Source organism: Elgaria multicarinata, chromosome 6 (genome assembly GCF_023053635.1).
Source record: "Elgaria multicarinata webbii isolate HBS135686 ecotype San Diego chromosome 6, rElgMul1.1.pri, whole genome shotgun sequence".
Lineage (NCBI taxonomy): Eukaryota > Metazoa > Chordata > Lepidosauria > Squamata > Anguidae > Elgaria > Elgaria multicarinata.
Window position 1 is genome coordinate 118,472,437 of NC_086176.1, and position 13,221 is coordinate 118,485,657.

The 13,221-nt window shown below is 50.8% G+C and overlaps 1 protein-coding gene across 1 annotated transcript in view; it reads right to left on the reverse strand.

Annotated features, from left to right (window-relative positions):
* Positions 1 to 13,221, reverse strand: part of SPMIP6 (sperm microtubule inner protein 6) — a 31,504-nt gene that overhangs the window by 2,745 nt on the left and 15,538 nt on the right. Inside the window, exons 3-6 of the mRNA XM_063128333.1 lie at positions 11,268 to 11,380; positions 8,087 to 8,162; positions 6,579 to 6,792; positions 592 to 681 (exon numbers count right to left, since the gene is read on the reverse strand). Coding sequence (XP_062984403.1) covers positions 592 to 681; positions 6,579 to 6,792; positions 8,087 to 8,162; positions 11,268 to 11,380 — 493 coding nt within the window. The remainder of the gene's footprint in view (positions 1 to 591; positions 682 to 6,578; positions 6,793 to 8,086; positions 8,163 to 11,267; positions 11,381 to 13,221) is intronic.

A 13,221-nucleotide genomic window follows, 5' to 3' on the forward strand; every position in this document is an offset into this window, starting at 1 on the left:
TAAAGAACCCGATTGGAGTGGAGGAGGGGGAAAGTTTTCATTCTGCACCACCACCATCCACTCCAATTGGGGCCTTTTCTATAACGTCCGCGAATGACCCACTTTCCCCTTTAAGACCTCAATTGGAGCTCGGGGTGGGGGAATGATGTGCCTCAAGAAAGCATGTCATTCCCTCCTGCCATGCTAATGGCAGCCTTAAAGGGGAAGGTGTGTCATTCCAGGACATTATTGAAAATGATAGAAAATCCCCCCTGACACCATGGAAAGAACAAAAAACAGGACAAATCCGGGGAAATCCTGACAGTTGGTCACCCTACTAGTAGGCCTCACCTGGACCTGTAGAACTGAGAATGTAACCTAGAAACCCCCAGAATTCACTACAGTCTGCATATTGCAGGGGAAGATGGATAGAAGTCAAGCTTTCCTTCAGAGAAGTTCGTCTGCCATGATGGGTCTTGTTGTTGAGAGCCCCCAATGAGCCCAGGGAGCCTCCGAGGGCTCCAGAAAACAGTTTGAAACCTTGGTGACACGTTAGAGACAAGAGTAACCCACCAGCATCCCCCTCATCGAACCTGCCTTTCGATTCCTTACTTAAGGTTCATATACGGGAAAGAAGGCGGCAGGTCGGGCAGACGTGCACATAGCATCATCTCTTGCTGCTGATCGCAGTACGGGAAATTCCTAGAAGAAGAAAAGAAAGGGCAGAAAAGGGCAACAAAATGATTAAGGGGCTGGAGCATCTCCCCTAGGAGGGAAAGTTACATCAACTGGGATTGTTTAGCTTGGAAAAAAGGAGGCTAAGGGGAGACGTGACAGAGGTGTACAAAATGATGCCTGGTGTGGAGAAGGTGGAGAGGGAGACATTTTTCTCCCTCTCTCATAATACTAGAACCCAATGGGGTCATCCCATGAAGCTGATTGGTGGGAGATCCAGGACAAATAAAAGGAAGTCCTTCTTCACACAGCACAGAGTTAAATTATGGAACTCACTACCACAAGATGTCATGAGGGCCACCCATTTGGATGGCTTTAAAAGGAGGTTGGATCAATTCCTGGAGGCGAAGGCTATCAAGGGCTACTAGCCCTGATGCTTGTGTGTTCCCTCCAGTATCCGAGGCAGTAAGCCTGTGTGCACCAGTTGCTGGGGAAAATGGGTGGGAGGGTGCTGTTGCACCATGTCCTGCTTGTTCATCCCTGGTCAACAGCTGGTTGGCCGCTGTGTGAACAGAGTGCTGGACTAGATGGACCCTTGGTCTGATCCAGCAGGGCTCTTCTTATGTTCTGAAGGAGGAGGAGAAAATAGAGGCAGCAATGAGAGGCAGCAAAAGGCCTGTTCATGTGCAAAGCCAGTTTTGCATCTTTGCAGTCCCCCACCTCTTTCCCCAACAGTGTGTGAGTCACAACCGTGGAAAAGTGTTAGATGGGCAGGGAAGAAGGGAAGAACTGCACTGCTTGATCAGTCCAGACTCCTCTACTCCAGCGTCCTCTGTCCAACAGACAAGCTCTCTTGATGGCACCGGGTTGCCCCCGCTTTTATAAAAAGCCTGCGCTTTTACTGCTGCAGGGTAGCGTTGGGTAATCCCGACACAGAAGGCAGAGCGGGCTTTCCGGTGGCCATTTTGCTTTCCGGGCCCGTCCCCTCTCCCTGGCCTGGCTTCCAGCGACCAATGGCGTGGCTCAGGAAAAAGGACAGACGGCAGAAGAGCCCTGTTGACGTCGCTCCAGCAGGAAAAGCTGGGGTAAGTCCCCGACTTTTCTGCTGTGTGTCTCCGTTGCAGTGAATCGGAAGCTGCGTCATATAACCGACGCAGCGCTGATTCACAACCATTGTGGGGCAAAGACAACATTTAGACAGCCCCAGAAGCTAGTGGCCTCTCACAACCGCAGTGCGAAGTTGATGGCTGTCTCCTCTTGCTGTTGTGGGGTTGCTATTGTCTTTACCCCCAAAACAGAAGTATTTGCTTTTATGGACTGAGATTCCATTTAACCAGCCTTCCCTAACCTGGGGCCCTCCTGATGTGTTGGACTACAATTCGGGAGGGGTCCAGGTTGGAGAAGGCTGCATTTTACTATCATAACTAATAGAATCATAGAATAGTAGAGTTGGAAGGGGCCTATAAGGCCATCGAGTCCAACCCCCTGCTCAGTGCAGGAATCCACCCTAAAGCATCCCTGACGGATGGTTGTCCAAAATACCTGCTCTCCATTACACATCATCATAATCATCCATTATAATTAATTATTATTCATTATTCACTATTATAACCCTTTCCCCCCCTCTTTTTAAGCTATCCGAACCACTTGCCAAAACCGCATCTTGTGGTGGGGAATTCGATATGTTAATTATAAGTTCCGTGGAAAAGAAGCGTGTTCAGAGGAGGGCAACCAGGTTGATCAGGGGTCTGGAAACAAAGCCCTGTGAAGAGAGACTGAAAGAACTGGGCATGTTTAGCCTGGAGAAGAGAAGATTGAGGGGAGACATGAGAGCACTCTTCAAATCCTTAAAAGGTTGTCACACAGAGGAGGGCCAGGATCTCTTCTCAATCCTCCCAGAGTGCAGGACACGGAATAACGGGCTCAAGTTAAAGGAAGCCAGATTCCAGCTGGACATCAGGAAAAACTTCCTGACTGTTAGAGGATCATGACAATGGAACCAGTTACCTAGGGAGGTTGTGGGCTCTCCCACACTAAAGGCATTCAGGAGGCAGCTGGACAAGCATCTGTCAGGGATGCTTTAGGGTGGATTCCTGCATAGAGCATGGGGTTGGACTCGATGGCCTTGTAGGCCCCTTCCAACTCTGCTATTCTATGATTCTATGAAGGGGGAGCTGCTGAAGCTGGAAAAGGGCTTGCTCTACAAGCTCCTGACGGCTCCGGTCTGGTTCAGAAAGTCTTAAAACATTAAAACAAATCCCGCTGCTTGATTTAAGGCCGGGACCTTTGTTCCGATTAAGGTCAAGCGTGCGGGGAGAGATGGATGAAACGGATAAACGGTTTGGAAAGCAAGGTTGGGAAGAGCTGATTAAATTAAAAGCACTGCACAAACACACATTTTCTCCACCTGATGTTTGTGTAATATCAATTATTCAGGTTTTAGGAGGAAGAGCATCTATTGAATAGGTCTGTGCCCTTGAGGAATAAAAGTCAGGTGGGCAGAGAGAGGACTGGATGGTACTTTAGAATCATAAAGCTCCACCCGACGAGCGTTTTTATTGCACGCTCGTTCCTGGGCACTCACAAAGTCCTCGGAGGTTTCTCACATGACACTGACTGCCTCTCGCACGCCTTCCACCCCTTCTGGTCTTCCTTGCGCCGCAAGAAAAACCAGAAAAACTCTGAAATATTTTTTTTAACCAAAGTTGCTGCTCCCTCCTGCTGTGTGTGGGAGAAGCAACGTGTTCACAACGAGGGACTGAGTGGCCGCTGTGCACCTTGTTTACCTCCTGTTTGAAAACAGGAAGTAACTGAGTGTCCACGGAGAAGTGACGGTAGCCAGCGTTAGCCGGCATTTCTTCCAAGGTGTGATGGAGCTTGTAGAATCATAGAATTGTAGAGTTGGAAGGGACCTCAAAGGCCATCGAGTCCAACCCCCCGCTCAATGCAGGAATCTACCCTAAAGCATCCCTGACAGATGGCTGTCCAGCTGCCTCTTGGAGGCCTCTAGGGTGGGAGAGCCCACGGCCTCCCTAAGTTACTGGTTCCATTGTTGTACTGCTCTAACAGTCAGGAAGTTTTTCCTAATGTCCATCCGCTAGTGCCTGAATAGACCGCAAAGTGGCTGAATAGGGGTGATCTTAATCCTGCAAAGAACACGGAAGCAGAACCCCTGTAAACTTGCGGGATAAAAAGTGTGGTGTGAAGAAGACCCTGGACTGCTGGGAGGCTGCTATTTTGTCGGAAAAGCTTCAGGTGTGCTCAAAGAATGCTGCCCTACAGCCCTTAGAATCTGACCTCTCTATACATGCCCCACTCTGCGGTGAAAGCCCTTGCATGGCAAACCTGAAACTCCAGCTGGGTGCATTGGAAACTGGAACAAAATCAACAGCAATTGGCAGTGTGTACACAGCTGGATGTACACAAGTTTGCCTCCCCGCCTTCTGCCTAGCTCCTCCGCAAGCCCCGTTTCGCAGCAGCAAATCCTGCTGCAACAACTGCCTGCTTGGCTGGAGGAGGGACCCCCAATCCGTGCCTTCTCTAGTGACAAAGGGTGGGCGTTGCACCGCTATTGGTGTGAGGCGTTCATCTGTCCTCTTATCTGCAACACACCTTGCCCAGATCGCATCAAGTGATAAGGGCGTGAATGTTCTTGCCTGCACCATGCAAAACTGGTTTTTCTGCATTCACAGAATCATAGAATCATAGAATAGCAGAGTTGGAAGGGGCCTATGAGGCCATCGAGTCCAACCCCTTGCTCAGTGCAGGAATCCACCCGAAAGCATCCCTGACAGATGTTTGTCCAGCTGCCTCCTGAAGGCCTCCAGTGTGGGAGAGCCCACAACCTCCCGCAACCTACCATATATAATATACCGTTCTTCTCCAACCTGGTGCCCTCCAGATGTGTTGGATTACAAGTCCTAGAACCCCCCAGCCAGCATAGTTTGCAGCCCATCACATCTGGAAGGCACCACGTTGTGGAGAAGGGTGATACCCGCCAGCTCATTTTCCAGGCCTGGGACCTTCCTCATGCAAAGCCTGTGTGCTCTACCCCTGGGTCTGTGGCTGAGGGAGGAAGGGGGAGCACGGCTTCATGTCTGCATGTTCCAGGGCTGAGCTCCCGCTTGGAGGCGGCTTTCAGGCTGAGCCGGGGTTCAAACTGTGACCTGGACGTGGCGGTTTGTTTCTGGGGGCGGCAAGAGCAGGCTGGTGCGTTTGGGAGTCCATCCTGCCCCTCCATAACCACGTGGCTCGTGTGTGCTTTGCGACCCATGGATCTCAAAGGAGCACCAAAAAAGGGTATTGAATCCTCAACAAAAAAACTGGACCATGTTCAGAGACCACATACTAAAGTCCTACAAGGAAGGATTGAAAGAACTGGGTAGCTTAAGCCTTGAGAAGAGGAGACTTGGATAGGGAGGGAGGGAATATAACAGCACCTTTCAAGTACCTAAAGGGTGCCCCCCCTGAAGGAAGCTTGACGGGGGAGGGTGCTACAAGAGGCAGGATGTTCTCCCCCCCCACTCATGAAATAAACTCCCAAAGAGGGTTGTGTGGCACCTACATTGCTATCTTTTCCATGCCAAGCAAATACCTTTCTTTTCTCCCAGACGTTTTAGTTCTAGATTTTTATGGCTCTTTATCCATTCCTTTGCTGTTTATTGTTTTGTGTTCTATAATACGTTATTCTTTAAAATATTTGCATTATATTTGATATATTTAACTGTTTATGGCATTTTACTTTGATTAAACTTTTTGTGTTCCGCCCAGAGAGCATTGGGTATTGGGCACATCGGGCAGAATGCAACCGGGTGTTTACTCTACCCAACCCCGGTTCTCTTACGCCCTTCCGGGACAACCCAAAATCAGCGCAAACAGTCATTTCTGGAAGGAAATGACCTTCTGGAAGGTCAGCTGGCCAGCCTCCCTCTGGAAACGACCGTTTCTACTGATTTTGCGGCTTCCTTTAGGAAGCACTAATTCTCCCTTTTGTAAGGGACGGATCCCACTTGCGCAATGGAATTGTGGGGCCCACTGCTTGTGGGAAGAAATCAGTAGGGCAGAAAAGAATTGCTGGGGGTGTAAGTGCCCTATTGGATCCTCGTCATGCAGAAGAAGTCTGCAACCTGTCCTCTATCAACCAAGACTGGAGCACATCATGAAACAACGGGCTTAAGTTACAAGAAAGCAGATTTTGGTTGAACATTGGCGGGGGGCGGGGGGAGGAATCCTAACCGTCAGAGCAATCAGTCAATGGACCCCACTGCCTAGGGAGCTGTTGGGCTCTCCGTCCCTGGAGGTATTCAAGCAAAGATGGGGCAGCCGTCTGTCAGAGGGGTGTTCAGTTGGATTCCTGCACTGAGCAAGAGTTTGGAATCAATGACCTAAATGCCCCCTTCCAACTCTATGATTCTATGAAAAAGGATATACCCATTTCCAGAAATAGGTCAGCAATAGGTGTGTGTGGGTGTGTGTGTGTGTTTCTGACCGGGGGCTGCAATCGGAGTTTAAAGATAACCACAGAGTGGCTTTCTACGCTTCCAGTATAGAATCATAGAATCATAGAATAGCAGAGTTGGAAGGGGCCTACAAGGCCATCGAGTCCAACCCCCTGCTCAATGCAGGAATCCACCCCAAAGCATCCCTGACAGATGGTTGCATTTGGGCAGTCAGCCAGTCACACGTATGAGCTGCCAGGCCACACAGGAGATGGGCATACAGGAGCAGCACCTTCCCAAGTCCGCCTTGTAGGGCTGAGATGTGCATTCCATGCGCTTCTGAGTTCTTCCCAACCCTCCCTTGCAGACAGACGTGCCTTCGGTAGGTGGACCTCTGCCTGCCCGTGCCCCTGTTCCGTCCCCCCCCTTCCCCAGCCCACGAGAGCTCCAAGGGAGGGGCGGGGGCAGCAGCAGAACCCTGCGAACCTTACAATCTTCTCAACTAGTTGGCTGATCTGCCTCTCGTTGGTGGGGGCTCCGTCCACGTAGTAATCCATCCCTCGCAAGCAGTAGTGGCGACCGGTGCAGGGGCTGTAGTAACCTTGGTACGGCATCCTGCCCGGGATGGCGTAACGGTGCTGTACAGACGGGAGCTGTTTCCGAGACAGGCTGTTCAACATGTTCACCACGACTTCCCGTTCTGAAGAAAAGGGGAGAGAGCAAAGCTTGTGCCCTGGAAAACTAGGAGGGAGGGGCAGGGGACTTATTGCTCAGGTGTAGGGCCAGCGGCGTCAAGAGTAGGCGTGGTTGGGCCCCTGCTGAGGGGACACAACCCAGGAGGGTGCCCCTGACAAAAGCTCCCTGGAGTTGTTCCTCCTCTTCCCCATCGCAGCGTGCTCGTTCCCCTGCCTCTCGCTCTGGTCCAGGCAACGGTGGTGGTGAGAAGGTGGAGTGGGAGATGCCACGGCCTCCATGCTCCTGGGCTCCCTGCCTGGATCATGCGAGTGGTGGCAACTATGAGGACAGAGGAGAAGCAGCAGCAGCAGCAAGAGCAGCTGGTGACCCTGGCGGTGAGAAGGTGGGCTCATTGATGAAGGGGCTCCCTGGAGGGTGCCTTGCCCAAGCCCCTTCCAAAACCTGGAGCCTGCACTGCTTGGAGGTCAGCATAACGCGAGATCTCAGGGTCACCTGTTGGAAGCCAAGACATTGGGAGGGGGCTCGGGACAGAGAGGAGGAGGGGCTGGCACCTCACAATGCAACCTGAATTTCCTACAATCACTACTTGCAGCTTCTTTCTTTTTTATTTATGTATATCCCCCTTTCTGCCCTTCCCAAAAGGCACTCTAGGCGTCTAATGATAAAAATACAGATTAATTCAGAAAACCTTGATTAAAACATAAAATCATAGAATAGCAGAGTTGGAAGGGCCCTACAAGGCCATTGAGTCCAACCCCCTGCTCAATGCAGGAATCCACCCTAAAGCATCCCTGACAGAGGGTTGTCCAGATGCCTCTTGAAGGCCTCTAGTATGGGAGAGCCCACCACCTCCCTAGGTCATTGGTGCCATTGTTCAAGAGGCAGCTGGACAACCATCTGTCAGGGATGCTGTAGGGTGGATTCCTGCATTGAGCAGGGGGTTGGACTTGATGGCCTTGTAGGCCCCTTCCAACTCTGCTATTCTATGATTCTATGAATCTTGCGCAGCAAAGCTAAAGGCATAAATAGTGTCACGTCTACTACACCCGTCATCTGATGGTAGGGTGTGGGAATTTGTAAAAGGGAAGCTAAGGGCCAGTTGAGTTTATTTCACCCCCACCCACCCCAGGAGGGAAGGAAGCGCCACCAGGTTTTCTACCTCAGGCACCAACCCATTTTCAGCCACTTCTGCAATGATTTCAGCTTAAGGGCTCCTCCTAGATCTCGTCTCTCCCTCCTTTCTATCTGCCAGTTTCTTGCTATGCTACAAGGTAAATGGAGAATTTGGATGAGTTTACCATAGTTGTTGAGACGCTCAGGTTTCGGGGGGTACTGCATGGGCATCCCACGCAGTATCGTCTCCATCCCAGCCTCCTGCAAGACAAAAGCAGACCGTGTGAATTGGCTGATGCTCTTCGAAGCAGGGGCACGGGGGGTGGGCTTGGGGCGCAAGAGCAGAATTTAGGAGCTTGATGATCCGAGAAGGCAGCTGAAGCTAAGTAGACCTGGCTGTCCATGCTACTCCGATGGGAGACTACCATGGAGAAAGCAGCTCTACATTCTTTGGTAGAAGAGCAGGGGACAAATGCATAAAGAAAAGAATCGGTTCCAAGTGTGACGTTACAGGCACTAGCCAATAGACCTACACCAGGTCCCAAAACAGACATGCGTGATGGAGGGGAAAAGTCATGTGTCGTCGTCTGCCCCATTCATGTATAAAGTGAGGGGGGTCTAATTCAGCCTTCCCTGACCTGGTACCCTCCAGATCTGTTGGACCACAACTCGCATCATTTCCAGGCAGCAGGTGGGGGAAGGTTGGTCAAACCTTTAGATGAAAGGGGGCATATAGGCGAGGAAAGTGGAATCCTCACCCTCCCTTTCTGCCAATTTACCTCTCCGTGCTCATTCAGTGTGAAAACTTTTCTTGCATCCTGGATCCATAGTGGCATTGAGCAGGGTAGGAAAAATGGCTGGGGATAAGGAGAACCCAGCTTCTCTCACCTGTGTGCTTCTTTTGATGTCAAAAACAAATCTCGCCCTCCTCCCCCCTCCCACTGTGTGGACCTGACTCCCACCTTGGTATGTAAATTTGGTTCACAGTCAAGCCGAAGCTGGCAGGTACAATGGGCTTAAATTGATTTTTGGATCGCCTTGGCTGGTTTTAGATATATGTTGCCTTTGGTTTTATGTAATTGCTTTTCTTTTTATACTTTGTATAATATGTTTTTTTATTGGGGTTTTTTATTTTTGTAAATTGCCCAGAGAGCTTCGGATATGGGGGTGGTATAAAAATGTAATAAATGAAACGCAATGTGTCTATGCCTAGGAAAGAGACCATCCAACAATGTCATGGAATCATAGAATAGCAGAGTTGGAAGGGGCCTACAAGGCCATCGAGTCCAACCCCCTGCTCAATGCAGGAATCCACCCTAAAGCATCCCTGACAGATGGTTGTCCAGCTGCCTCTTACCTAGGGAGAGCCCACAACTTCCCTAGGTAACTAGTTTCATTGTCGTACTGCTCTAACAGTCAGGAAGTTTTTCCTGATGTCCAGCCGGAATCTGACTTCCTGTAACTTGAGCCCATTATTCCGTGTCCTGCACTCTGGAAGTTACCTGTCGGTCTGCTCACACACAAACTTTCCTCTAGGGGAAGTGAGGGGCTGGCGCCTGGTGAGAGAGGGCCTTTTCGGTAGTGGCATCCCACTAATGGAATTGTCTCCCTAGAGATGCTAGCTTGACACCCACTTTCTCCCAGGCTTTTAAAGATTTTACGAGCGCAATCCTATGCATGTTTGGATAGGGGGAGAAAAGTCCTGGGTGGGGCTCGCTGGCTGAGGCATACTGGGAGTTGTAGGCCTTTTTCTGTCTAAACTTGCTTAGGATTGCAACCTGAGTTCCGAGTTTGACCTTGTTTCACCAACTACTTTGAGTTGCTGTTTTTTATTGCGATATCATCTTATTTTGTTTCATCATATTGATTTTATTTGCTTTCCTATTTTGTTTGCCAACACCCCTGGGAGGCATTGGGGCTGAAGGGTGATTATATATACCGTATTTCTTCAATTCTAAGACACACTTTTCCCCCCCATATAAACATCTCTAAAAACGGGGTGTGTCTTAGAATTGCGGGTGCGTTTATTATTTCTTAGAATCAAAGCTTTTTCTCTGTTGGTGGCACTGAAATTAGCGTGCGTCTTACAATTGATGGCGTCTTAGAATCAAAGAAATACGATATATCTCTATATAATCTCCTTTTCTCCCCCATCCACTTTACCTTGTGCATTCCGTATTTTTAGATTGTAAGCCTATATTTTTTTGCTGATTGATTACATACTGCTCCGGGAACCTTTTTTGTTTGAGGGGCAGGATAAAAATATCATAAATTCAATTTTCAGTGTATCCATGGCCTGAAAAGAGGGCTGGGAAGAAAGAACCTTCTCTCTTCTGCTTTTCAAAAAGGTCCTTTCCTGGACAGTGCTGAGTTGCTACAAGTAAGTTAGTGGGCAGCTCTTCAGAAGGCTAGTCTGTTCCATTGGTGGTGGTGACCCATCTATCTGGGGCTGGTGTTGGCAGGACCAGCTGGGCAAGACAGCCTGGCCCTGGGGCACACACACAAAAGGATGTCATGTTTTCCCAGCAATGGCTGTTTACCACAAGGCCTCCAAACACACATAAAGCTACAGTGACCCATATGGAAAGGAGGACAGGGCTCCTGGATCTTTAAAAGGGAATTTCAGCAGGAGTCATTTGTATGCATGCAGCACCTGGTGAAATTCCCTCTTCATCACAACACTCAAAGCTGCAGGAGCTATACTAGAGTGACCAGATACAAATGAGGGCAGGGCGCCTGCAGCTTTAACTTTTGTCTAACCATGGCTTAATGTGCTGTCTGAATTTCTCCTTCTCCTCCAGGAATTTAGGCATCCCTCTTTTAAAGCCACCCAACTTGGTGGCCATCACCACATCTTGGGGAAGTGAACTCTATACTTCAACTGTGCGCTGCGTGAAGAAGGACTTGCTTTTATCTGTCCTGAATCTCCCACCCATCAGCTTCATGGGTGATGACCCCCGTTGGGTTCTCATTGAGCATGGCACCCTCTGTTGAGGAAGGCAGCTCCCAAGGGGGGCATAGAACCGGCCCCCGGTCTAAGGGGTGGTACCGTAGAGGGTCTCACACCTGAAGCAGGAGAGGAAGACCATGGGGGGCTGACAGCAGCAGAGCAGAGGGAGGTAAACAGGGGAGCAAGGGGGGAAATGAGAGGGATACATAGGGCCAGTGGAGAGCCAACCACAGCAGTGTAGGACTTGCGTCTCTGTGGCATAGTTCCCCTACGCTCTGGTAACATGCGCACAAAGGAACCATGGGGTGGAGCCCATGGCACTGTTCCTCCGCGCACGAACAGCCCCCCCCCACCTCCCCGGATCCTCCTCCATTTCGGAACAAGTGGCCTCATCTCCATGGAGACGCAGGGATTACCCTGGGGATCCGCGGAAGGTAGGTGGTATATCGGTTCCATCCTGCGCTGTTGTAGGGCCCGGTTCTCCATGTCGCGTACCTGTCATCACCGATGAAGACGGGGTTGAACTTCTCTGCAATTGAGAGAGAGAAGAGCATTTTCAGCAGAGGGCGGGGAAGGAAAGTGGGCCAGGCCAGCCAAAGACGTTGTGCTGCCTGAAGTCAGGGTAGGCAAGGTCGGGCACCTCCTGAGAGGCCCACAGGCTTGCTCCTCCCCTTCTCACCACGGCTTGTTCACCTGGCTCTGCTGCATGTGAAGGTCCCTTCTCCACAGGCAGAAGTCAACCAGGTTGGCCATTCAGTCTTCCTTACACACTGGCGATGGGGCAGTGCCCTCTACCACACCTGAGGGGAGCAGGCTTGCGTAGGGAGCGAAAAGGGGAATGGCTGGGGAGGGGGGCAGGCGAGGGGGGACAGAAGAACTGCCACTGCCCTACACACACACACACACACACACACACACACACACACACACAGAATCGTAGAGTTGGAAGGGACCTACAAGGCCATCAAGTCCAACCCCCTGCTCAATGCGGGAATCCACCCTAAAGCATCCCTGACAGATGGTTGTCCAGCTGCCTCTTGAAGGCCTCTAGTGTGGGAGAGCCCACAACCTCCCTAGGGAACTGATTCCATTGTCGTACTGCTCAAACAGTCAGGAAGTTTTTCCTGATGTCCAGCTGGAATCCGGCTTCCTTTAACTTGAGCCTGTTATTCCGTGTCCTGCACTCTGGGAGGATCGAGAAGAGATCCTGGCCCTCCTCTGTGTGACAACCTTTTAAGGATTTGAAGAGTGCTATCATGTCGCCCCTCCATCTTCTCTTCTCCAGGCTAAACAGGCCCAGTTCTTTCAGTCTCTCTTCATAGGGCTTTGTTTCCAGACCCCTGATCATCCTGGTTGCCCGCCCCCCCCCCACACACCCCTGAGCATCTGCCACCTGAGTTGGCTGCCTCATTCCATCCAATGGTAGGGCTGGCTATGAAAGTGGACTGCTGGGAAGCAATGGGCGTGAGGCAAGAACAGGTGGCAGGCAGGAGGGGCCTGGACAGGGGCAGGACGGTTAGAAGGTGGGTGCGAGGAGCAAGTCCTCACCAGGGACTAGGAGCAGAGCCTCGCAGATGCGGAGGGAGGGTTTGTTTGGCAAGGTGTGTGGGAAGGCACAGGAACAAGGAAGAGCTTTTGGTGGCTCAGCACATGGCAAAGGGCAGCTGGGCCGGTTGAAGGGTAAAGCAGCCTCCTTTGGTTTCCAAGAATACTGGCACGTTAGATCGTGTGCTGCTGCTAAGCATGTGCAGAGTGCCTTTTCAATGAAGTTTTCTTTTAAATATAAAGAAAGCATAATGGCAAAATGCAGAGTGACTTAAGCGGGCACAAAAAGGACCCCATCTCTGCAGCGGAGCACCTTCTCTCTCTCTCTCTCTTTAAAAAAATGCATCTTATAGGATGTAGAGGAGCAACGAAATGATTGAATACACAGACATTTCCTAGCCTTTACACCTCAACTTCGTCCAGTGATGGCTGGCCAGGAGGAAAACATTCTCATTAGGCAGGGCTGGCAGCAGCCTGTGGTGGCATCCTTGGGCAGTTGCCAGGACCTGCGGCTGGTTGGGATGATGGGAGTTGTAGTCCAACACATCTGAAGGGCACCAGATTGAGCCAATTATTTTGTCGCTTCCTGGCTTTTCTGCTGCTCTAGAAGATTGACAGGCCTCTCCTGAGGCTTAGTGACTGCCAGTAAGAGCTTTAGCCTAAAATATGCTGGCATTGCTGGCCCCGCCCCTTTTTGCCTTCAGCCCCGCCCACCACTGGAATGTGGCCTCTAAAAGCTTCTCCCAAATGGAATTCGGCTCTGGGGCTGAAAGAGGTTCCCCACCCCTGCAGCAGGCACACACAGCAGCATTCAGGAGCACCTAA